Genomic DNA, 24704 nt, shown 5'->3' with positions numbered 1-24704 from the left:
TCCCTTTCCATGGAGGTGCAGATTGCAGCTATAACAAAGGCGGCATTTTTTCATCTCCGCCAAGCTAAGCAGTTGGCTCCTTACCTCTCTCGCCCTGACCTAGCCACTGTGATCCACGCGACGGTCACCCCCAGGCTGAATTATTGTAACTTGCGCTATGTGGGGCTGCCCTTGAGACTGACCCAGAAGCTCCAGTGGATGCAGAATGCCGCGGCGAGATTCCTTACAGGGTCCTCACTGCGAGATCACATTCACCTGGTGCTATATCAGCTGCACTGGCTCCCGGTGGAGTACAGGATCAGCTTTAAGGTTCTGGTTTTAACCTTCAAAGCCCTATACGGCCTAGGACCCTCGTACCTACGGGACCGCCTCTCCTGGTATGTCCCACGGAGGACCTTACGGTCTTCAAACAAAAACATCTTGGAGGTCCCAGGCCACAGGGAGGTTAGGCTGGCCTCGACCAGAGCCAGGGCTTTTTCAGCTGTGGCTCCAATCTGGTGGAACGCTCTGTCACAAAAGACTAGGACCCTGCGGGACTTGACATATTTCCGCAGGGCCTGCAAGACAGAGCTGTTCCACCAGGCCTTTGGCCACAGAACAGCCTGACCCCCTCCTTTGGCAATCCTCACAGAACTCTAGCCCAATGGTTGCCATTAATCTGATTTGAACTGATTTTATAATGAAATGATTTTAGAATGTTGTATAATTTTACTGTTGTTAGCCGCTCTGAGCCCGGCTTCGGCTGGGGAGGGCGGGATATAAATAAAAATTTATTATTATTATTATTATTATTATTATTATTATTATTATTTTATTATTACTGATCCATTATGTTCAGGTGTAACACCAAAGGGAACCAGTTTGGCGTTGTGGTGTCGGGAACGCCTGGGTTCAAATCTCCACGTAGCCATGAACCTTACTGGGTGATCTTGGGCCAGGAAACATGGGACTATTAGCACCTGGGGGAGCATTCAGATTGGAGGTAAAACAACAGCCTACGGGGAAGGTTTAGACATCCCATCAAAACTGGAACACCCAGTAACTGCTTTAATGGGAATAAAATAAAACTGGGAGATCAGATCAAGGATTGGCCACTCAATTACTGTTTTGCCTCCGATTCAGTTCCAGGATCAAACTGCGGAGAAGCTGGTTTTAATTTCCCAGGCCCATACGGCCCAAGTCCCAAAGAAAGAGAAGCAGGCAGAAAATTAAACAAGGCATGTTTTTATTATTATTATTATCATGAGACAAAGTAGTCATTTCCAAAGTATCACAAGCTTTCAAATGGCAGAAAACAGCCACCAGGCACAGAAATTCAGAGCACAAAAATGAAAAATATTGTTTAAAGTCTCTGCTATATGGATTTCTTAGATGAGTGTGATGATCTTAACAGAGGCTGGAGCAGGCTAAATTAATCTGATTACAAAGCGAGAACTTGGTGCTCTCCAGACCTTTTGGACTACAACTCCCATCAGCCTCAGGCAGCACGTTTGTAGTGGGTGATGGGAGTTGTAGTTCACAAGATCTGGAGGGAAACCAGCTTGGTGGTGGCTGTGCTAAAGTGAGAGGGTTCACAGTGGTTTTATATTCAAGCAATTAAAAAAAACATAGCTAGTGAAAACTTGGATTTCTCCAGCTCTTATTCTATTTCATTTCACAGAACTTTTGTAAGAAAGAAAAGGCCACACATTAAGGCATTATTCATACTCAGCCACAGACATTTGTGAATCCACTTTTAGACTCTCTCCACCCCCAAAAAATCCTTTTCTTTTTACCCCTATATTGCTCTGCTTTCCCCATGACAGCAAAACACCCAAAGAAAGATAGGAGAAGTTGGCAGAGGTGGTTGTCACAGATTCCAGAATCAGTACATGGATGGCTTCTCTTCACCTTTGGGGTTGGTCAATTTCTCCAGGTTTTTGCTCAAGATGTGGTAGAACTCAGCCTGCAGCAGATGGCAGAACACTTGTAAGCGCTAAGAGATTTTTCTCGGTTGCGCTCCGCTATTTCCCTCTCTTTTTCGACTGCTGTACTAACCCGCCACCTCCCTCCTAGCATACTCACATAGAACCCACGGATATCGAGCAACATCATCTGGATTTCCCTGTACACGGCCTCATCCCGCTCATGAACGAGACACCGGTAATCCATCTGCAAGGGGATAAGTCAGAACACAACCAGGGACACAATTTCAAGGACGTTTCTCCTGGCCAAGATCAAGTTCTTGAGCTTGAACCCTTTCGAGGCCGAAAAAGCCTAAGGTAAAGGTAAAGGGACCCCTGACAATTAGGTCCAGTTGTGGCCACCCTGGGGTTGAGGCGCTCATCTCGCTTTATTGGCCGAGGGAGCCGGCGTACAGCTTCCGGGTCCTGTGGCCAGCATGACTAAGCCGCTTCTGGAGAACCAGAGCAGCACACGGAAACGGTGTTTACCTTCCCGCCGGAGCGGTACCTATTTATCTACTTGCACTTTGAGGTGCTTTCAAACTGCTAGGTTGGCAGGATCAGGGACCGAGCAACAGGAGCTCACCCCGTCGCGGGGATTTGAACCGCCAACCTTCTGATCAGCAAGTCCTAGACTCTGTGGTTTAACCCACAGCGCCACCCACGTCCCTCTGAAAAAGCCTAAAGGAAGGCTTAAATCACTCAGCCTGAAGAGCTCAGCTGGTTATGTTGGGTGAGAGTCATTCATTCTCAGAAGCAACAATATGTGAAGCTGCGAGAAGCTAAGTTGTTTACAACAGGTACAAGGCCATTCTGAAGAATGATTTCTACACATGTGCTGCTTCCAGGCTGGACAGAGAGAGATGTTTAGTCTCAACCCTGCTATCACAGTGGGAAGATGTAAAGAGATTGGTTTGGCAGCTTTTCGGGTCAGGCCCAGAGCGTTAAGACGAAGCTGAACCTCCATCAGGGATCTGATAAATGCATGTAGAGTTTGTAACCGTGACGCTTAAGAACGACAGTAAGGACTCCTGTTGTACATAGCTGTCAACGTTTCCCTTTTTTTAAAGGGAAAGACTGTACTTTTTGAGAATACTAAGGAAAAACCATCTTCCGCAGAAACTGCTGCTTGCCTTCTATCACTGTGTCATTGAGAGCGTGCTCACTTATGGCTTATGTGTGTGGTACGGACGCTGTACTGCCCAGGACAGGATGGGGTTGTGCAGGGTTGTTAAGGCAGCAGAGAGCATTATTGGCTGCCCACTCTCCACCTTAGAGCAGATTTATGCCACAAGGTGCCATAGGAAGGCACTGGACATAGTAAAAGATCCATCGCATCCTGGTCACTGTCTCTTCGAGCTCTTGCCGTCGGGACGGAGATACAGGTTGATGAAGACAAGAACGAGTCGTCTTAAGAACAGCTTCTTCTCCAGAGCGATCTCGGCCCTGAATGGGAAGCCCGGACTTTGAAAGTCATCTAATCTCCCTTGCTGTATTATATTGTATTGTTTAATTAGTGTTTTTATGGAGCAGTCAAGTAATTTCGTTGTCCCCGAAGGGGGCAATGACAATAAAGATATTCTTATTCTAAAGGGAAATTCCCTTATTCTGAATAGGATTCCTCGCAAGAAAAGGGAAAAGTTGACAGCTATGCTGTTGTACCAAAACACTTCCTGCGATTGATTTCTATGCTCCATGCAAGACTTGGGACTCCTATATGCTTGGAAGCTGCGTGTTAATCTGCTAAAAAAAGGGGCCCGGTACTTGGACCCAAGGAAAGGAGTTTTGGTTGCCTTAAAAATTCCAACAGGTTAGAGCGTGGTGCTGATAATGCCAGTGTTACAGGTTTAATCTCCATATGGGACGGATGCATATTCCTTCATTGCAGGGGGTTGGACTAAATGATTCGCAGGGTCCCTTCCAACTCTACAATTCTATTAACTCAATGACGCTCCTCAACCGATCCCCCAAAGTCAGAGTGGAAGGACTTGTGTTTTTCTGTTACTCACCACATGGGTATCCTTGGAAGCCTTTGCGACGGCATCTCCACGCTCTAAAAAATACCTGGAATGAAGAATGATGCCGATGGTCAGAATGTGTGTTACCTGCTCTACTGCTAGACTGTCACCCAGAACTGACTAAAAGTGAAATGAAACAACGAGAACTCCAGAACAAAGTGCGAATACGCAGAACGGTCCTGAGGACAAATTACCCAGAATACCCTGTGGTTACCCTCTCATCTTTTCCTCTTACTTGGCAATAGTGGTCTGGAAAGCCTCTGCCTTGGTCTTCAGGGCTGTGATCCGTTCCAGAACCTTCTCCTGTCAAGAGGAAAGAAACAAGACGAGTTGTGCTTTTGGGGTGGCAAGGGGCGGGCTGTGATCATTTTGATCGTGACTATTTTGTCTGAGAGAGTGAAATTCATGTTGTTCCATCTTTTTAGGTCTTTGTTTATTTGTCGCCACAGGGGCTTGTAGTTGTGGAGGTACAATTTATTGAGGTTTCTGGTTATTTGTACCCCTAGGTATCTGAACTTGGAGTGGCAAAGTTTTATCTTGGTGACATTAGTGAATTCTTTTTGGGTGTGAGGAGGGGTGTTGAAGCACATAGCTTCTGACTTTGCAAAATTTACCTGCAGGCCCGACACCATTGCAAATGTGTTGAGTTCTCCAGTTAGGGAGGTTGCTGTGCTTAAGGGGTCTGGTGTTGTGACCATTAGGTCGTCTGCAAAGAGCCCTAATTTATAGGTTCTGCCTTTTATTTCCACTCCCTTGATGTCTGTGGCTGCTCAGATTCGGATTGCTAAGGGTTCCAGAGCCAGGATAAATAAGAAGGGAGACAGTGGGCACCCTTGTTTTGTGCCTCTTTGGATCACTATAGTCCATATCGTTAGTTCTGCATTTTGCTGAGGCTTGGGAGTATATTTGTCTGAGGATTTGTAGGAAGTTGGGGCCAAATTTCATGCTAGTTAGTACTGCTAATAGTTATTTCCATTCTAAGCAATCGAAGGCTTTTGAGGATGTCTAGGGATGCGGGTGGCACTGTGGGTTAAATCACAGAGCCTAGGACTTGCTGATCAGAAGGTCGGCGGTTCGAATCCCCACGATGGGGTGAGCTCCCGTTGCTCGGTCCCTGCTCCTGCCAACCTAGCAGTTCAAAAGCACGTCAAAGTGCAAGTAGATAAATAGGTACCGCTCCGGCGGGAAGGTAAACGCCGTTTCCGTGCGCTGCTCTGGTTCGCCAGAAGCGGCTTAGTTATGCTGGCCACATGACCCGGAAGCTGTATGCCAGCTCCCTCGGCCAATAAAGCGAGATGAGCGCCGCAACCCCAGAGTCGGCCACGACTGGACCTAATGGTCAGGGGTCCCTTTACCTTTAGGGACATAATTGTCAGTGGGAGTTGGGTTGCCTTGCTGTGTTCGACGAGGGGGCAGGCTGTGGATCGGCGGCAGGCGAGGGGCGGATTCTCCGAGCGCATCGCTTCCTCTTACCTGAACCGCCACGCCAAAATCGTTGCCGTCCTCAATTTTGGGAATCATGTACTGAATCCAGGTTGTCACCTGAGGGGAACGTGGAGAAAGAAAACTGAGGGAGAATCGAGCGAAGGGCTCATTTTTGCCAGCTAGGCCAGATGCGCATCTGAGAAAAACCACACATAATTTAAGATTTTTAACAGTCTACAGCCTCCAAGCACTTTTTATACAATTTGGCCCTTCCTTCGTTACGCATACCTTCCGCAAGACAAGCCTTGCAAATCTCGAACTACCTGTGGCAACCAAATAACGCTGACATTCTATCTGAAGACACTTTTTATCCTCACCTTTTCCCTTCCTTTCACGATCTGGGCTTTCCGTTGCTTAAGCCACAGGTAACCGCAGGTTTTTTAAAAATTTCGTCTTTTTACAAGCTTTCCCCAACCGACGCGATTTTAGAGTTTCGCTTTTTACGTTTTAATTTCCGCCCATCGCTAGGACCGCGCTTTCTGCATTGTGCATGTCGTAAAAAAGGAAAAGGGGAACAAAATATTTACCAGTATACATTTCTCTTTGAACTCCCGGACTTCGGGTTTGACACGATCCAAAAGCAAAATGATTGCTTCATTGGACTTAAGGTATCCGCATTTCGGAGCTACAGGGGGCAGAAAGTGAAAGTCAGTCCCCAAAATGCAATGGAATATTATCTGCGCTCATCCCAAAATCTTATTTCCCTTCCTTCTGACGGAGGACCCCTCTCTCACCTTCCTTGTCCTTCTCCTTTTCTGTCTCCATCTGTATGACAAAAACAAACACCAGCAAAATCTATTACATCCTTATCAGTGCTGGATTTACATATAAGCTAAACAAGCTATAGCTTACGGCCCCACTCTCTTGTGGGCCCCAAAAAAATTTAAAGGGAAAAAAACCCCTGGATGTACATTTCCAAAAATATAAGATAAAAAACCAAATAAAATAAAACCTACATACAGCAACAGTGTTTTGTGTTGTGTAGGCTCTTATTATGTGCAAATGGTTTTAGATACCTATTCGGTCCATAAATGACCATATAGCATATATTCAACCCCCAAAACAGCGACAATTTGTTGTTGACAAAGGACAGCTGGACATATAAAGGGCCCCACTGCCTTCAGTAGATGAGGGCCTCATCAAACCTAAATGCGGCCCCGATCCTTATCCTTGCAGGTGCATCTTGGGTTTTCTTGGGGGGGGTGGGTTAGAGAAGAAGACCCCTCAAACAACTCACCTCATCATCTTTGGGAGGGGGGTCTGGAATGGGGATGTCCAGCGGGGCACGGAGGGTGGTCAAATCTTTAACGTTCAGCGCCTCTTCCTGAAAAGAGAACTATGGTTACAGGGCAGCTATGCAAAGGCAGTGTGGTATAGTGGCTGGAGCACCGGACTAGGACTTGGGAAGGCCCCATAACTGCTCTCTGGGGCCTAATCTACACTACAGATTTGAAGCAGCGTCCTGCTAGTGTTCTCTTACCTTCAGGAACTGATCCAATTGCAGTATTTTCCTGGGCAAAAACGAGCACAGAAATTCCTCGCCCTGCAAGATGAGCAAGGGGTGGGGGGGATTAAAAGAAACAAATTACCTTTTGGAAGAGGGGTATTTGGAGAGATTTGAGGGGCGGGATTATAAAGCGAAAGAGGTTTACCTCTTGCAAAAGGGACGCTCTGAAAACAGCCATCTAAGGGAGAAAAAGAGAGATTGTGAAATGTGGCCGTTTCTGGGGTTCAGCACGATCATTACGGAACAGCAGCACATAACACACATGTTCTCTGGAATAGCAATGTTTCCCTGGATAAAAAAAGTCCGTCATATTTTAGGAATCCTGCCAGAAAAATTCCACAAAGCAGTGAATAGACCCCATCTATACAGATATAGCCGCCCTGAGGAGGGCCCTTGGCTGGGGAGGGCGGGGTATAAATAAAAATTATTATTATTATTATTATTATTAGTCCAAACATGTTTTAAGATTGACTTCAACATGTTCCGTGCAGGCTTTTTAAAAAACACACACATTCATTTAAACCATATACTGTACCTCCAAGAAACTTGGGAACTGTAGTTCACACCACGACCACCCACTGAGCTATAATTCCCAGCACCCTTAACAAACTTCATTTCCCAGGATTCTTGAGGAGCGGGGTGTCTTAATATGATTTTATTTTATGATGTATACATAGCCCAAATAAAATAGCAGTCTATGTAAATCAGGTGCGGCTAACCCTCTCTGATCCGCCACCAAGTGGGTTCCCTTTTCTGCCATTCCCCAAGATCCAAGATTTGGGCATCAACAAAAAGGGGGGGGGGGCAGAATTAAAAGCAGACACGGCAGATTTTCCAAACTAGATTTCCCCTGCACAGATCATCAAAAGGGGCTGTTTGCCTTTGTGCACGGAAACCTTGCCAGATGGGCGGGGTATAAATAAAATGAAACAAAAATAAAAATAATTACTATTACTATTATTAAGTGAGAGGGCGTGTGTATGTGTGGCCAGACCCATTTTCGCCATGTGGCCCCCGAGCATTTTGGAATTTGGCCCTCAAGGCGGAAAACCACCCTTAGCCATGCCTGAGGTAAATAATTAGCAGAAGTGCAGACACATCTGTCTAAGAATAAAGAGGGGATTTCTGTAGCAGGGGTGGAGACTGAAATAAAATACGAAGGACAGGAACGCCGCCCACCGGATGTCAAAGAGAAAAACAACCACCAGACTTTTAGAAGACATCTGAAGGCAGCCCTGTTCAGGGAAGCTTTTAATGTTTAATAGATTATTGTATTTTAATATTTTGCTGGAAGCCGCCCAGAGTGGCTGGGGAAACCCAGCCAGATGGGCGGGATATAAATAATAAATTTATTATTATTATTATTATGGTGCCAGTAGAGTTACACCCACCCTTGCAACAAATAGATTCCTCTCCTATTACTGGATTCCTATACGTCCCAGGAGGCACACAGAATTGTATACAGTGGTACCCTCAGGTTACATACGCTTCAGATTACATGCGCTTCAGGTTACACACTCCGCTAACCCAGGAAGAGTGCTTCAGGTTAAGAACTTTGCTTCAGGGTGAGAACAGAAATCGTGCTCTGGTGGCGCAGCGGCAGCAGGAAGCCCCATTAGCTGAAGTGGTGCTTCAGGTTAAGAACAGTTCCAGGTTAAGAAGGGACCTCCAGAATGAATTAAGTACTTAACCCGAGGTACCACTGTATTTGCAAGGGACCCCCATGGGTCTGCAATGCGTGAATCTTTTGTCCAATGTGTGTCTCGGACCCACAGCCCTGAGAATATAAATCTCGTGCTCTACCTGGAACTGGCTGAAATGACTGGCAGAATCCGAGATTTGGGAGAAGAAACAATGGAAGAGGACTGGAAAAAATTTAAGGACTATCTACAAAAACAGTATAAGTTGTATGAATTTTAAGAAATTGCATGATCCAGAAAAATATGGCTCCAGTAATTTGACTGTGAGATACAGAAAATTAAGCGATAAGTAAGAAAAGGTCGAAACTTAAAGTAATATTATGATTAATCTAAGTTACAAATAATTGACAAAAATCCCTTTAAGTTTAGAAATATAACATTTGAGAAGTACAAAATAAGGCATGAAACAAGGTAATAATTTGCTGGTATTTTTTATTACAAAGAATGCAGGGTAAGGGAGATGTGAGGAAGTCCAGTTAGTTATATAAAAAATGTTATGAACAGTTGTGTTTTTCTTTTTTTCTTTCTTTTCTATATTGTTTGTTGGTGTATTTGTACTTGTTTTTCTGTTTGTTATTTCTTTGGTGAAGGGATTTTGTGTGTTTGATATGTGACTCTTTATTTTGTGTTTGAAAACTTAATAAAATATTTATAAAAATGAATAAATAAATCTCATGCTCTACCAACTCAGCTATCAAGTCTCTGACAACATAGCTATAAATTATAACTGACTCATAAGCTGAAAATAATGGAAATAAGCCTGCCGTCCTCAGCCTGCGATTTGAAAGCTAACCCCACCAATGTCAATGGGAATGAAGCTGAAAATAATGGAAATAAGCCTGCCGTCCTCAGCCTGCGATTTGAAAGCTAACCCCACCAATGTCAATGGGAATGAAGCCCTATGTCTTGTTTCCCTAGGAGTAAGTCCCCACAGACCATTATGGGGTGGGAAAACACCTCCCTGAGCTAGTCTCCCCCCTTTCAGAGTCTGCTTTTTGGCCTCAGGTGGGGAATACAACTGAAGACGCCCCCAAGCATGTGCAGAGTGCCTTTCCGCCCAGCAGTAAGCAGAGTGCCCCTCCAAATCTGGGATAAGAGAGAGGGAGTGTGGCCCAGTGGCTAAGTGTCAAACGAGAACCTGTCGGAGCCGGGTTCGAATCCCGGCTCAGCCATGGAGTGTGGCCTTGCGCCAGTCACTGCCTAAGCTACTTACCTTGCAAGGTTGTTGTGGGGGATTAAATGAGGAGGGGGAGAAGAACCACAGAGCCCACCTTGAGCGGCTTGGAGAAAAGGGTGGCATAGAAAGGAAGGAAATAAATGCATTTGTAGGGAATTGCAGGTCGGTTCCCCCGGTTGGTCCATGCCTGAAAACGAGCAATGAGGTGGTGGTGGGAGGAACGGGGCTGCTTAGTTATCACTCACCCTCAGCACATGCTCAGAGGCACTCTCGTTTCTCAGAAGCCACCAGATCCGGGCAAGAACCTTCGTCCCCGCACCCTATTTTTAGAGCACCTTCCATTTGACCCCCTGCCAGACTTGACCCCGATTTGCACCCAGTTTCCCCCCCCCCCAACTCCGCACCTTTTCACGGGACTCCTTGCTGACTTGGATGGTGCAGGATTTGGCCATCGTGGCGTTGTTCGGGCAGGGAGGGAAAGAATCCGAACAGAAGAAGAGGAAAACAGCCTCGCCGATCGCCCCTTCCTGCAAGCAGCTCGGCTCTGAAACCTTCACTTTCGCTTTCGCATTCACACGTTCCGCCCCCTTTCCCTTTCCCGCCCCCCACGCATCCACAGGGTCGCCTTTCCTCGCGCTGCACAGAAATAGCCCCCGGAAGAGCGAAACCCAACTTCCCAAGGAATGCGAACATTTCGCAAGAAAGAAAAAGAACTTTGCAGGGTCGCGACACCCCCACTTTAAAAAAATCCCCTAGTGTAATAAGAAGAAGTATAAGAAGTATAAAAGACGTGTGGCGTAAACGGTGGAAGTCTTTTAAAACCTTTTAATTAAGACTGATATTTTGCAAGATGGAAATATAAAATTGTATGCAAGTATAGATCTGAAATTGTTGTTTATGGTGAACACTTTTCTATTTTCTAAATTTCTATTTTTAACTTTTCTTCTCCTTTTTCCTCTTCTTTTCGAATATTGCTTTACAGATGTATAAATAATTATGTTCATGTGTATATGCATGAGATTTGTTTCTTTATTTCTTTTCTTATTTGATATTTTCTTTTTTTGTATTTAATAAAATTTAATTAAATAAGAAATCTAAAAATAAAAAAAATTAAGGTCTTGGATATATAATAAATGTTCATAAATGTACCAAGCAAACACGTACATAAATATATAAACCACATGTCTGGAGCAGCACAGGAAGACAGCCCTGAAACCATTTTGACTCCTAAGCTGACCAAATGTTTTTCTGCAAGGAGGGAGGAGGTGGAAAAACTTTCCTTGTTACAGGAATTTAGTAATCACCTTTTCAAAGGAATGGGCAGACTACCAGGAAAGGCAATCAGATAAGGCATTATCAGACAACCTGGCAGACAGGAAAAACAACAACACTCAAATTTCTGTTGTAGACCGCCTTTTCTGTGATGTAGGGATTATGTTTGTGGGGGGGGGGTCTTGGGTTACACCCCTTCTGTGATGTATGTATGATATATGGAGGGGTGGTCTGGAGCTCCAGGGTAGGGAATTTAAAATTTAAAATAAGGGTAGACACACCTTGGTTCTGGGTCCTCCTTTCCTGCGGGTGAGGGGAGCACTCTGTTGCAATAGCTTTAATAAAGATCAGGCTTACTAGCAGCTTTGCTTCTCAATATACTCTGGTTGGCCTCTGTTATTTTCTCCTACCAATAGGGAACCCACGTAAGGACTCTATATGGGCTCTATATGGATAACCCATAAGGGGAAAAGGGCAGATTTTGGTTATAACACTAGCAAAATAATCCCTGGACCTAATGAAGCAATTAATTAAATACATTTGGGGACTCCATACATTTCTCCAAGCTTTGCGGGGGGGGGGGGCAAATCCCATCTAAGAGGCTGTTGCAGGAATTTATGTATAGGTTGGGGGGGGGGTGTTGCCCCTCCAGCAGATATCATGCACGTGCAGCCCTCTACCAAAACCAGCACAATCGCTTTTGTGACTTTGGTGATTTGTCCCCACAAAACACTTCATCACAGTTTCTTCCTATCTATTCAAAGGGCCTTTGCTGCAGGATACTAAATGTAAGAATTCACTGATAAATGTATCTATGTACTGGCTCATTGGGAAAACTTCAGAAATTCATATAGACATGTGAGCTCAGCTCCTCAGCAGCCCCTCTGCCTGAGTGATAATCCCTGGCATCCTGATACCTGAGTACCAGACAGGTAGCCATTCCAGAAATAACAAACCCAGATGAAGACAAAAGGGTGGGATTAAACTTGGCTGGGAAACAGGGAAATGTAAAGATCTCTTTTGTTACACTTGATGGGTGTTTGGTGGAGGGCAAGGAGAGCCATGGGGCAGGGTCCAGGATGCTCAGATTACGGCCACCAGACCTCCCCTTTCATGATGTAACCGTGATGGATGAGTGATGTAGTTTGGGGGGGGGGTAACATTGGGATTAAGTAAAAAAAAATCCTTCCAGTAGCACCTTAAAGACCAACTAAGTTAGTTCTTGGTATGAGCTTTCGTGTGCATGCACACTTCTTCAGATACATAACACTATGTATCTGAAGAATACATATCTTCAGATACATAACACTATGTATCTGAAGAAGTGTGCATGCACACGAAAGCTCATACCAAGAACTAACTTAGTTGGTCTTTAAGGTGCTACTGGAAGGATTTGTTTTTATTTTGACTATGACAGACCAACATGGCTACCTATCTACTATTGGGATTAAGGTAAAGGTAAAGGAACCCCTGACCATTAGGTCCAGTCGTGGCCATCTCTGGGGTTGCTCATCTCGCTTTATTGGCCGATGGAGCCGGCATACAGCTTCCGGGTCATGTGGCCAGCATGACTAAGCTGCTTCTGGTGAACCAGAGCAGCGCATGGAAACGCCGTTTACCTTCCTGCTGGAGTGGTACCTATTTATCTACTTGAGGAGCTCACCCCGTCGTGGGGATTCGTACCACCAAACTTCTGATCAGTAAGCTCTGTGGTTTAACCCACAGCGCCACCCGCGTCCCTAATGTGGGGATTAGCAGCTAATAAAAGTTTGGATTCTCTTTTGTTCCATCTTGTTCCACCTTGTGGCAGGTGGGAATCCTATCACGACAGTCTTCAATAAAGGCCAAGCCTACTGGCTGCTGTTTTGCTCTGGTATTCCTGGCTAGTGTCCTTCCCCCCCCCTCTTTTTTGTTGTTCAAGGGAGCCCTCAGATAATAATAATAATAATAATAATAATAATAATAATAATAATAATACTTTTTTATTTATACCCCGCCCATCTGGCTGGGTCCCCCCAGCCACACTGGGCGGCCTCCAACAAAACACTACAATACAATAACCTATTAAACATTCAGCATCTTAAAAAGCAGAGACATCACCTTGCCAACAAAGGTCCGTCTAGTTCAAGCTATGGTTTTCCCAGTAGTGATGTATGGAAGTGAGAGCTGGACCATAAAGAAGGTTGATTGCCGAAGAATGGATGCTTTTCTGGTGCTGGAGGAGACTCTTGAGAGTCCCATGGACTGCAAGAAGATCCAACCTCTCCATTCTGAAGGAAATCAGCCCTGAGTGCTCACGGGAAGGACAGATCCTGAAGCTGAGGCTCCAAGACTTTGGCCACCTCATGAGAAGAGAAGACTTCCTGGAAAAGACCCTGATATTGGGAAAGATGGAGGGCACAAGGAGAAGGGGACGACGGAAGATGAGATGGTGGGACAGTGTTCTCGAGGCTACGAACATGAGTTTGACCAAACTGCAGGAGACAGTGGAAGACAGGAGTGCTTGGCGTGCTCTGGTCCAGGGGGTTACGAAGAGTCGGACACGACTAAACAACTAACTTGGCTGGGAAACAGGGAAATGCAAAGATCTTTTTTGTTACACTTGATGGGTGTTTGGTGGAGGGCAAGGAGAGCCATGGGGCAGGGTCCAGGATGCTCAGATTACGGCCACCAGACCTCCCCTTTCATGATGTAACCATGATGTAGTTGGGGGGGGGGTGTAACATGGGGATTAGCAGCTAACAGTGGCGTAGCGTGGGGGGTGCCAGGGGTGCCGGCTGCACCGGGCGCAACATTTTGGGGGGCGCGTTTGGCCGGCCCTCCTCGAGGAAGAAGGAACCCCACTGTCCTCGGACCTCCTCCGAAGCCTGGCGGTGGGGCGGAGAGACCTTCTCCCCGCGCCAGCCTTCGGATGGCTGTCCTGAAGACTTGTGGTGGGAGCAGTGGCGTAGCGTGGGGGGTGCAGGGGGGCCTGCTGCACCTGGCACAACATCTGGGGGCGCGCGGAAGAGACTCGAGTGCTAAAATCCACGGGTTAGGGGGCGCAAATTACTTGCCTTGCCCCGGGTGCCGAGAACCCACGCTACGCCACTGGCAGCTAATAAAAGTTTGGGGGCTCTTTTGTTTGGGGCTTCCATCTTGTTCCACCTTGTGGCAGGTGGGAGTCCTGTCGCGACAGCCTTCAATCAAGACCAAGCCTACTGGCTCCTGTTTTGCTCTGGCATTCCTGGTTGGTGTCCTTGTTTTTTGTCCAAGGGAGCCCTCAGAGGCGGGGCAGGCTGTTGGTTGGCCAGAGGCGCTCTGCAGATGCTCAGAGGCACGCCTGTTCTTCTTTTTCCTTCTTCTTTTTTTTTTGCAATTCCTGGAGAAAGGGGGCTTGCAGTTCTTCCTCCCGGTCTCCTGGGGTCCCCCTCGGCTCCTCTCGGCCTTCCCTTTGCCCTCAAGCCCTGCCTCGTTTCCTGCTCTCCTCCGCCTTCCTCCTCTGCAACCAGCTGTTGGGGTTTCGCATGACAAGGGAGTGACGCGCCTGGATTGCTCCCTCCTCCCCCCGCCGCCCCCCAAACAAGGTAAGGTCCCCCCCACTCTCCTCCCTCCCCCCCCACTTTCCAAGGGGGCAGGAGGATCCCCTTGAAACCCAACCCGCAAAACCCCCATTGCAACTTTTATTTCCCCCCCTCCCGGGTTGGGGAGGAAGTCAGGCTTGTGCAAAAGTGGAACCTGCAAATGATCCGATCCCGGACCCCCCAGAAAATCTGAGATCCTGCCCCCGCCACGACCCCCCTGCGCCAGCCCCACTGAAATCGGAGGGGCTTTCTCCCGGCTCAGCTTGCACCATGCGAAACGCTGCTTGCAAACGGAGCTTGGAGGGCTGCCCCCCCCAAAAAATTATTATTTTTTGCTTTCGATTTGCAAGCTTCTGAGAAGGGCAAGGAGCCGCTCCCTGGTTTCCCACAAAATCGTAGCATCGGAAGAAGACCCTCCAACAATGTTCGGATGAAAATGGGGGTGTCCTATTCCATAATAATAATAATAGTGATGATGATTTTATTATTTGTACCCCACCCATCTGACTGGGTCGCTGCCCTGGGCTGCTTCCCACATAAATAAAAACATAACCAAACATTTTTAAAAATTTCCTTATACAGGGTTGCCTTCTAAAGGCTGTATAATTACTTCCCTCTTTGGCTCGTGGTGCATAATTCCATACCCTCCAACGTGAATGAAATGAGGGACGTCCTAAGGAAAAGTGGGATTTTTGTTGTTGTTGTTCTTTGTATACTGTGTTAGTTTTATGATGTTAGCCGCCCTGAGCCTGGCTCCGGCCGGGGAGGGCGAGGTACAAGTTAAAAGTTATTATTATTATTATTATTATTATTATTATTATTATTATGGGATCAAATAAAAAACATGATGGGTGGCCAGATACCCCATAAGGGAAAGGGAGCGGTATTTTTCTTATAACAGCCATCAAGCCTCTGCTTAAAAACTTCCACCACCTCCTGGTGTCTGCCATTATTATGATGATGATTATTATTATTTAGTTAATTAAACTTGTAAGTCACTTGTCACCCGAATGTCTCCAAGCGACTTACAGCAAAGTAAAATATACAATACTTAATACCATGAGGGTTTGTGTGTGCAATCTGATGGTGGGTAAATGTTAAAATTATTATTACTGCTATTGCTTTACAAAATATTATCCTTGATGCCAGGCTGGTGGTTAGGATCCATTCTTTGTGGATTTCTTAGCTTTAAGGAACTCCAGCTGCCCCACTCTTTCTCACACTGATCACTTGTAGGCATTTAATTCATAATTTAATTCAACAAAAATATTAATGCGGTGCCTGAATGTGGCACCAGTTTTATACCGCTCAGTGGGGTTTGCCTGTTCTGAGTAGGATTTTACTGTAAAATATTAGCAAGTCTATGGCCTTGCTCCCTTGGCTATGTGAAGAGTTACCCTCAAACTGACAATTTTATATCCATATAACGCAAATTGTAGAGGGGAGAGAAAGATCTGGAAGGTGTTCAAGGTTAGAGGCTGGTGAAATTTTCAAAAGGCAGGCTATGACAGTTCGGTATTGAAGTTTATTTGTATTCAAAATGCAAACCATGATCCTTCATAACAGCCCTAACAATAATCCTAACATGGTTTTGCTAAATTAAACACTTGTAGGAGAGGGAACCGATGTCTTTATTCATGGCCAAATGGATAGCAGTTCTTTCTTTTTCAAAACCAAAACCAAAACCCTCTTAATTCAGGGACAACTTCTTCTTAAAACATACTCAAGCCGGCTCACAATAATTTTTTTAAAATGGCAATTGAAAAGTGCATAAAAGTGAACCGTATTGTAAAAGAATTCTAAAAGCAAGTGTTAAAAGGTCAGGATGGAGGAAATGAGCTCCTGATCTCCCTAAAACTCTTCATCTGCTCTCAAAAGGCGTCGTCAAGACAAGATTAAGTTTGTATATATGGTTTTTCATGGGCGGCTAAATACTTCCTCATATTTTTCTGAGCTGCATCCAGCAGCGGAAAGAATATGCCGGTCAAGAATTAACATGTCTCTTGGTAACCGCTCACTCTGGAATATAGCTGCGATGGAGAAAATTGCGGATAATTTGAGATCCCGACAAGGACTAAAACTTCCAGACGCTTTGTATATGATTTGACATTCCTTTATGACATATAAAGCAGAACCACCATTTTCAAGACATCCTTCGTCACAAGCCTGGAACTATACTTGACGATCCGATAAAGTTGATAATCTTTGCTTGGACTTTGAGATTTTAACTCACGTGCAAGCACTCAATTCTACATGCCTGTCTTATCGTTTTGTTTTTCACCTTTCGCTTTTTGCCCATTGCTAAAATTGTTCTCTCTGTTTTATATGCATTGTAAAATGGAATCCTAATTGGGGGGGGGGAAGCTTTTTTAAAAAAGAATTAACATTGTGATGGTGTGGTAGGATAGAGAATTTGACTTAAATCAAATTCCTGCTCAGCAATGACATTTACCTTCGGTAGGGCACCTACTCTCTGCCTTATCCTCCCTCTCAGGGCTGTTGTGAAGACAAAACAGATTTCCTCCTCTCCCCGCCATGAACCCGCCTGGAGAAGAGGAGGTTAAGGGGTGATATGATAGCCATGTTCAAATATATAAAAGGATGTCACATAGAGGAGGGAGAAAGGTTGTTTTCTGCTGCTCCAGAGAAGCGGACACGGAGCAATGGATCCAAACTACAAGAAAGAAGATTCCACCTAAACATTAGGAAGAACTTCCTGACAGTAAGAGCTGTTTGACAGTGGAATTTGCTGCCAAGGAGTGTGGTGGAGTCTCCTCCTTTGGAGGTCTTTAAGCAGAGGCTTGACAACCATATGTCAGGAGTGCTCTGATGGTGTTTCCTGCTTGGCAGGGGGTTGGACTCGATGGCCCTTGTGGTCTCTTCCAACTCTAGGATTCTATGAACTCTGCCTTTAGTTCCTTGAAGGAAAGTTGCCATGTGAATCTGGTAATGCATGCATGAATAAAAATAAATACATTTTTCGCCCTGATCTGAGGTTATTTTGCCCCTTTGGTGGGTGACGGGAATACTTGGTTAAACCCAACAGATATCGTAGGAGAGAATCTTTCTTTTCTCTTGCATATTTCTTTCTATTCCTTAGGTAGCAGCCATGGGAGAAGTGGAGCGCAAATTCATGGCGCTCCGGGACGAACTGGTAGCTGCTTTGATTGAGAATCCCTTAGAGCAGAACCCAGAGACTGTACAGCGTCTGCTGGAGATGCCGTTTCCCCCGGCTCAGAAATACCTGGAGATAGATGCCAAGGGTATTATACGAGCCAATACCCAGGGGCAGGTAAGGGGACAGTACTGTGGTGCCTTGCAAGATGAAATTAATCCGTTCCGCGAGTATCTTTGTCTAGCGGTTTTTTCGTCTTGCGAAGCAACCCTATTAGCGGATTAGCGCTATTAGCGGTTTAGCCAGTATTAAAGGCTTAGCGGATTAGCGGCTTAGCTGCTAAAAGGCTATTAAAGGCTTAGCGGCTTAGAAAAGGGGGGAAGCGAAAAAGAATCTCAAGACTCACAAGACATTTTCGTCTTGCGAAGCAAGCCCATAGGGAAATTCGTCCTGTGAAGCGCATTGAAAAACGGAAAACCCTTTCGTCTAGCGGGTTTTCCATTTTGCGAGGCATTCGTCTTGCGGGGCACCACTGTATTTTGTTTGTGTGTGTGTGTGTGCAATGGCAGGGGTGGGGGTCTAGAAAACCGGGGTGGGGATTGAAATTTGGGGGGGAAAGATGGAAAGATTCAGAAGTCAGACAGGCAAAACTAGTGTGTCTCTCTCCCTGCAAGAGCTCTGATGCTATGGGCAGCTGGGAGCTTCACCTGTGGAATATCTGCCTGCAATGCGGTTTCCACACAAGGAAGGGGGGACGGAAAGCAAACAAGCCCTTTTCTAGGTGCCTCGGCAAAACTAGTCATTATGTAGAAGTGAGGATCAAGCTTGGTAAACACAAAGATTCGAATAGCCCCTGCCTCAGAATCCTCAGGGTCTCCGCTGTTTATTTAAAAAGGCGCCCCAGGAACAAGGTTCTAGTCCCTAAGACAAGAAGTTCGTGATATGTGTAATGCGGTGTGAATGCACCGTGAACCCTCCTCGTCCCTCTGAACACGTGAGAGATGGCAGTGACAACTGGGGTCTGGGAGGATCAGAGCCTAGCAAACGAAAACCCCAAAGGAAGGGGGTTCTTAGAAGAATTTAGTACAGTGGTACCTTGGGTTAAGTACTTAATTCGTTCTAGAGGTCCGTACTTAACCTGAAACTGTTCTTAAGCTGAAGCACCACTTTAGCTAATGGGGCCTCCTGCTGCCACCACGCCGCCAGAGCACGATTTCTGTTCTTATCCTGAAGCAAAGTTCTTAGCCTGAAGCACTATTTCTGGGTTAGCGGAGTCTGTAACCTGAAGCGTCTGTAACCCGAGGTACCACTGTACAGCCTCGTGCGATTTGGAGATTGGGGTTTAGGTACCAACGTGCAAAGAGACAATGGCAATTTTTGAACCCTTCCCCAGCCTCAAAAGGACCTTCGTACCATCTCCACTGCCCTGAACATCTTGGAGAAATATGGGCGCAACCTGTTGAACCCACACAAGCCCCGCTTCTGGAGGACCGTCAAGTTCAATAACCCCGTTTTCCGGGACACAGTGGACACCATCCAGGTGAGAGAAACATTCCTTCCCTGTCTGCCCATCCCTTCCTTTGGCATAGCTGTCAACTTACAGATTTGAAAATAAGGGACCAGCAGCCTCGAAAATAAGGGATCAGCAGCCAAAATAAGGGATTTTAGTCAACCAGCAGCCAAACGAAGCCTCAAGCACTGGTTCCCACAGCGCAGCAACCCGGCAAAGGGGATGCAGCAAGGAAAACCACCGTCACTTCTCCGCTGGGAAGCGCTGAGCAAAGGCAAGTCCCCAGGCAACGCGGCCGATTTGATTGGCGCAAGGAATGCGAGCTCCACCCCCCAGTCGTTCTCAGACTCCTTATTGGGTGAGCAACGCAGCCAAGCAACACAGTTGGAGCCTCCCTCCTCCCTGGCCGGCAGGGAGGGAGGGAGAGGAGCTGCTTCCTTTGAAACCCGGGAAATTTAAGGGACATCATCAATAAGGGACGGCAGCGGGACACGGCGCTGGGATAAGGGAGTTTCCCACCAAATAAGGGATAGTTGACATCTATGTCCTTTGGTATCTTTTCAGCACCAGGGTCAATTACTCGGCTCTTCCCTGCTCTTATATCCTTCTGAGTTTCTATTTTTATTTTGTTTACAACTAATAGCAGGAGCCTGGTGAAAAATATTCCATTGAGAAGGGGGCCCACACAGATAAGGCCCCGTTCCTAGCAGAGGCCGAGCTAAGCTGTGTCCCAGCTGAGCCCCTCCTCCTGTTGTCACCCCAACCCATTTATTGTGTGCCCCACGTTCCTGGCAGGGCGGGCGGGACGTCCTTCGCCTCTACGGATATTCGGAGGAACAGACGGACGGACTTTGCTTCCCGGAGCATCTGCTGGAGCCAGATATCCCTCACGTGGCCTCGATCACGGTCGATGTCATGGTGCTACGGGCTGAACTGAATCTCCTTATTTCGGTATGGTGGAACCATGAGACCCGGGAGCACTTTGATGTGGGGGAGAAATAACAACAACAAGAAGAAGAACTTATTACTTGTACCCCACCCATCTGACTGGGTTTCCCCAGCCACTCTGGGTGGCTTCCAACAGAATATAAAAGAACACACGATATACATCAGGCATTAATAGGTTCCCTATACAGGGTTGTCTTCAGATGTCTTCGGAAAGTTGTGTATTTGTTTATTTCCTTGACAACTGACGAGAGGGCGTTCCACAAGGTGGGTGCCACCACCGAGAAGGCCCTCTGCCTGGTTCCCTGTAACCTCACTTCTCACAGGGAGTGAACTGCCAGAAGGCCCTCGGAGCTGGACCTCAGTGTCCGGGCTGAACGATGGGGGTGGAGACGTTCCTTCAGGTACAGTGGTGCCTCGCAAGACAAAATGAATCCGTTCCGCGAGTCTCTTCGTCTAGCGGTTTTTTCGTCTTGCGAAGCAACCCTATTAGCGGATTAGCGCTATTAGCGGTTTAGCGGCTATTAAAGGCTTAGCGGCTATTAAAGGATTAGCGGATTAGCAGCTAAAAGGCTATTAGCGGTTTAGCGGCTTAGAAAAGGGGGGGGGAGCGAAAAAAAATCGGAACACTTGCAAGACGTTTTCGTCTTGCAAAGCAAGCCCATAGGGAAAATCGTCTTGCAAAGCAGCTCAAAAACGGAAAACCCTTTCGTCTAGCGGGTTTTCCGTCTTGCGAGGCATTCGTCTTGCGGGGCACCACTGTACAGTATACTGGGCCGAGGCCGTTTAGGGCTTTAAAGATCGACACCAACACTTTGAATTGTGAGTCAATTCAAGTCTTTTACGACTGGTGTTATATGGTCCCAGCAACCACTCCCAGTCACCAGTCTAGCTGTCACATTCTGGATTAGTTGTAGTTTCCAGGTCACCTTCAAAGGTAGCCCCACGTAGAGCGCATTGCAGTAGTCCAAGCGGGAGATAACCAGAGCATGCACCACTCTGGCGAGGCAGTCCGCGGGCAGATAGGGTCTCATCCTGTGTACCAGATGGAGCTGGTAGACAGCTGCCCTGGACACAGAATTGACCTGGGCCTCCATGGACAGCTGTGAGTCCAGAATGACTCCCAGGCTGCGCACCTGGTCCTTCAGGGGCACAGTTACCCCATTCAGAAAGATAGTGATGGATGAGCTTTGGGTTCCCAGCTGAGAATGAGTTTTTTCCTTTATGTTTAATTTTGTCAGTTCGTTTGTCAACAGAAATCTCTAAGCGGCTTACAGATTGCAGCGAAAAGGAATCCATACAAGCAACAAAAAGTATGAATTGCGCATTTGAAACCTTATTTTGCTACTGCTGCTAATGATAATCGTAATTCCACGTTTAATTAGCAGAATTAAATCTCTCTAGATGTAAGCAAAACACCCAAATAATATGCAAAGCGCTGAAATATATTGGGATACATCAAAATGCAACATAACTACAATATATCATTTTTAAAAATCATAAATCTTAAAACACACCCAATAATACAACCACCGAAAAACACCATTCACTTCCATGTTCACACTACACAAAGGAAGTCTACATAACCCCAACATCACTCAGCAGTTTTCTTACATCAGTTCTCACTTCAACAAAACACCCCAGGACACAAAATGTCATTTAGACAGTGACACTTAATTTCTGCAAATTTATTCAGCAAGCAGTCTTTAAAATATGTGAGGAATTCAAATTTTGTGACTGGACAACATTTAGCCTGGTAAGTCTACATTTAATAAAGGAGCTCATAAACTGCTTTTGGAAAATCAAAGAATTTTAACTTCTGAAAAGTTAGCGCTAATTATAAACAAATAAGTAGCAATATAATACAACGGCAAGTACTTGGCAATCATATTTAATGAATTCCATACAATTTTGCACACATCCTATCAAGCAAAGTTTAAATTATATTAATGTAACCTAATATATTTTGAATTCCCTAGTCATGTTGCAACTTTTTAGCACCCCTCCTTTTCAGAATTGGAAAGTTGAAGGGAAAAAAAACCAGGCAGAGGGCCTTCTCAGTGGTGGCGCCCGCCCTGTGCAATGTCCTCCCACCAGATGTCAAGGAAATAAACCTGACTTTTAGAAGACATCTGAAGGCAGCCCTGTTGAGGGAAGCTTGTAATGTTTGATGTTTTATCGTGTTTTTTATATTCTGCTGGGAGCCGCCCAGAGTGGCTGGGGAGACCCAGCCAGATGGGCGGGGTATAAATAATAAATTATTATTATTATAAATTCCACATGCCCTGTTTTTCTTTCTTTTTAGGACAACCACCCCAATCCTCAGGTGTTGCTGGAACTAATGCAGGGCGGGGACAATATACAGGTGAGTCAGGTGAGGGGACATAAAAGCCCCAGGAGCTTAGCTAGCAGAGAGGGAGCTGAGAAGATCTTTGTGTTTTCATCCATTTGAGTTTCAGGTGGCCGTTAATGATGCCCGTGGGGCCATCCCAGCCCCACTGGCTGCCTCAAAACCATTTGTGTGTGTGTGTGTATCATTCCCTCTGCTGTGCTTCTGACAGCAAACCTCAGATTACCCTGGCCTAATCCTGTTCCCGGAGTGTGACCAATGTTGTGCTGACAGCTTCTAGGAGCCACAGGTGAGAGCTGAGTGCAATGGGGGGGGGGAGAGAACCAAAGGTGGACAAAATACCTGTCCCCTAACACCCCAGCCAGGTGATGGGAGCTAATAATAATAAATAATAATAATAATAATAATAATAATAATACAGTGGTGCCTCGCAAGGCGAAAAGAATCCGTTCTGTGATTCTCTTCGTCTAGCGGTTTTTTCGTCTTGCGAAGCAAGCCCATTGACGGATTAGCGCTATTAGCGGCTTTTAGCGGCTTATTTGCTGATCGGATCAGCTGATAAGCGGCTTAGAAAAGGGGGGGGGGAAACCAGCAGGAACTCGCAAGACATTGTCGTCTTGCGAAGCAAGCCCATAGGAAATTCGTTTTGCGAAGCACCTCCAGAACGGAAAACTCTTTCGTCTAGCGAGTTTTCTGTCTTGCGAGGCATTCGTCTTGCGGGGCACCACTGTACCTTTATTTTCATTGTACAAGCTGTGTACGATTAAATTAAAGGAGTCTCCCTCCCCAAACACTCAATCTCTTATCAAACAACACACCACCTCGCAAGTCAATTTCGCTATGTTATTTCCCGTTCCAACAGCCTAACAGCCCATGGATAGAAGCTATTTTTTAGCCTGTTGGTACGGCTGATTATACTTCTATATCTCCTGCCCAGGGTACAGTCATACCTCGGGTTACAGATGCTTCAGGTTGCGTTTTTTCGGGTTGCAGACCGCCGAAACTGGGTTTCAGCGGTCACGCATGCGCAGAAGTGCCGAATCGCAACTGCTGCATGCGCAGACGTGCCGCCGCGGGTTGCAAACGTGGATCCCGCATGGATCACGTTCGCAACCCGAGCATCCACTGTAGAAGATTAAAGAGGCGCTGGGCGGGGTGTGAGTCATCCCTGAGGATTTTTCTCGCTCTCCTAAGTCAACGATCCCTTGCGATGTCACCTAGCGGACTCAAGGGACAGCCCGTGATATCATGTGCTGTATTCACCACCCTCTGTAGAGAGACTTTCTGTCCGTGGCTGTCAGGCCAGCATACCACACCGTGATACAATATGAAAGGACACTTTCTATTGTTGACCGGTAAAAGGAGTTCATCAGTTGTTGTTTCACATTATTCTTTCGCAAGACCCTGAGGAAATGGAGTTTCTGTTGGGCCTTTCTGACCACCTGAGTTATGTTGATTTTCCAAGCGAGGTCCTCACTAAGGTAAACGCCCAGGAATTTAAAGGAGGAGACTCTCTCCGCACGGCCCCCTCCCCGATATACAACAGGCAGGTTCCCCTCTCTTCCTCCAAAAGTCGAACACTATCTCATTTGTCTTACTAATATTTAGGTGCAAATTATTCTCTAAGCACCATGTCGATATTTTTTGAACCTCCCCCCTGTACGCTGTTTCATCTCCGCCTGCAATTAGGCCCATTATGGTAGTATCATCTGCAAACTTAATAATTCCTGTAGATGGATCAGATGATATGCAGTCATATGTGTACAATGAGTACAGGTAGGAACTTAGCACACATTCCTGTGGGGTCCCAGTGCTAAGCTTCCGGGAGGTAGATGTAACAGTCCCAATCCTCACTGTTTGTGTCCAATCCCTCAAAAAGTCTTTAACCCAGTCACAGATGGTAGAAGAAAGGTCCAGATCTGTCAGCTTTTTTTTTTTTTGAAATTTTTTTATTAGGAATTTCAACATAACAATTTATCAGATATACATCATCCTCATTCCCCTCCCCCATTTTTTCCCTCCCCAAAAAGGAAAAACCAACCCTCCTACCCACACTTCCCACAGCTCCTCTCTCTGGTTTTTCAGCACGTTATTCTCTGCATTTTATAAAATTGTAAAG

The 24704-nt window shown here is 46.1% G+C and overlaps 2 protein-coding genes across 4 annotated transcripts in view; one reads left to right on the top strand and one right to left on the bottom strand.

The window, feature by feature from the left end:
- Positions 1-1208: 1208 nt before the first annotated feature.
- Positions 1209-10403, bottom strand: PSME2 (proteasome activator subunit 2). Its single transcript, XM_082197903.1, has 11 exons — positions 10235-10403; positions 7099-7131; positions 6927-6989; positions 6684-6770; positions 6181-6211; positions 5974-6071; positions 5435-5503; positions 4197-4264; positions 3953-4007; positions 2065-2151; positions 1209-1945 (listed from the first exon to the last, which is right to left on the bottom strand). The coding sequence occupies exons 1-11, from the start codon at positions 10280-10282 to the stop codon at positions 1865-1867; spliced, it is 720 nt and encodes a 239-aa protein (XP_082054029.1). The 5' UTR covers positions 10283-10403; the 3' UTR covers positions 1209-1864.
- Positions 10404-14522: 4119 nt separating this feature from the next.
- Positions 14523-24704, top strand: part of RNF31 (ring finger protein 31) — a 42216-nt gene continuing 32034 nt past the window's right edge. For 2 of the 3 annotated variants that reach the window (XM_082197535.1, XM_082197533.1), the window contains exons 1-5: positions 14527-14668; positions 17766-17957; positions 19174-19320; positions 20086-20241; positions 22541-22600. In XM_082197535.1, the coding sequence (XP_082053661.1) occupies positions 17775-17957; positions 19174-19320; positions 20086-20241; positions 22541-22600 (546 nt within the window). In that variant the 5' untranslated portion in view covers positions 14527-14668; positions 17766-17774. Of the gene's footprint in view, positions 14669-17765; positions 17958-19173; positions 19321-20085; positions 20242-22540; positions 22601-24704 lie in introns of all 3 variants that reach the window. The other variant, XM_082197534.1, reaches the window with a different exon arrangement.

This window comes from Podarcis vaucheri, assembly GCF_965113315.1.
Source record: "Podarcis vaucheri genome assembly, chromosome: 13".
Taxonomy (NCBI): domain Eukaryota; kingdom Metazoa; phylum Chordata; class Lepidosauria; order Squamata; family Lacertidae; genus Podarcis; species Podarcis vaucheri.
The sequence above is the reverse complement of the archived record's forward strand: the minus strand, read 5'-3'. Positions and strand labels throughout refer to the sequence as shown.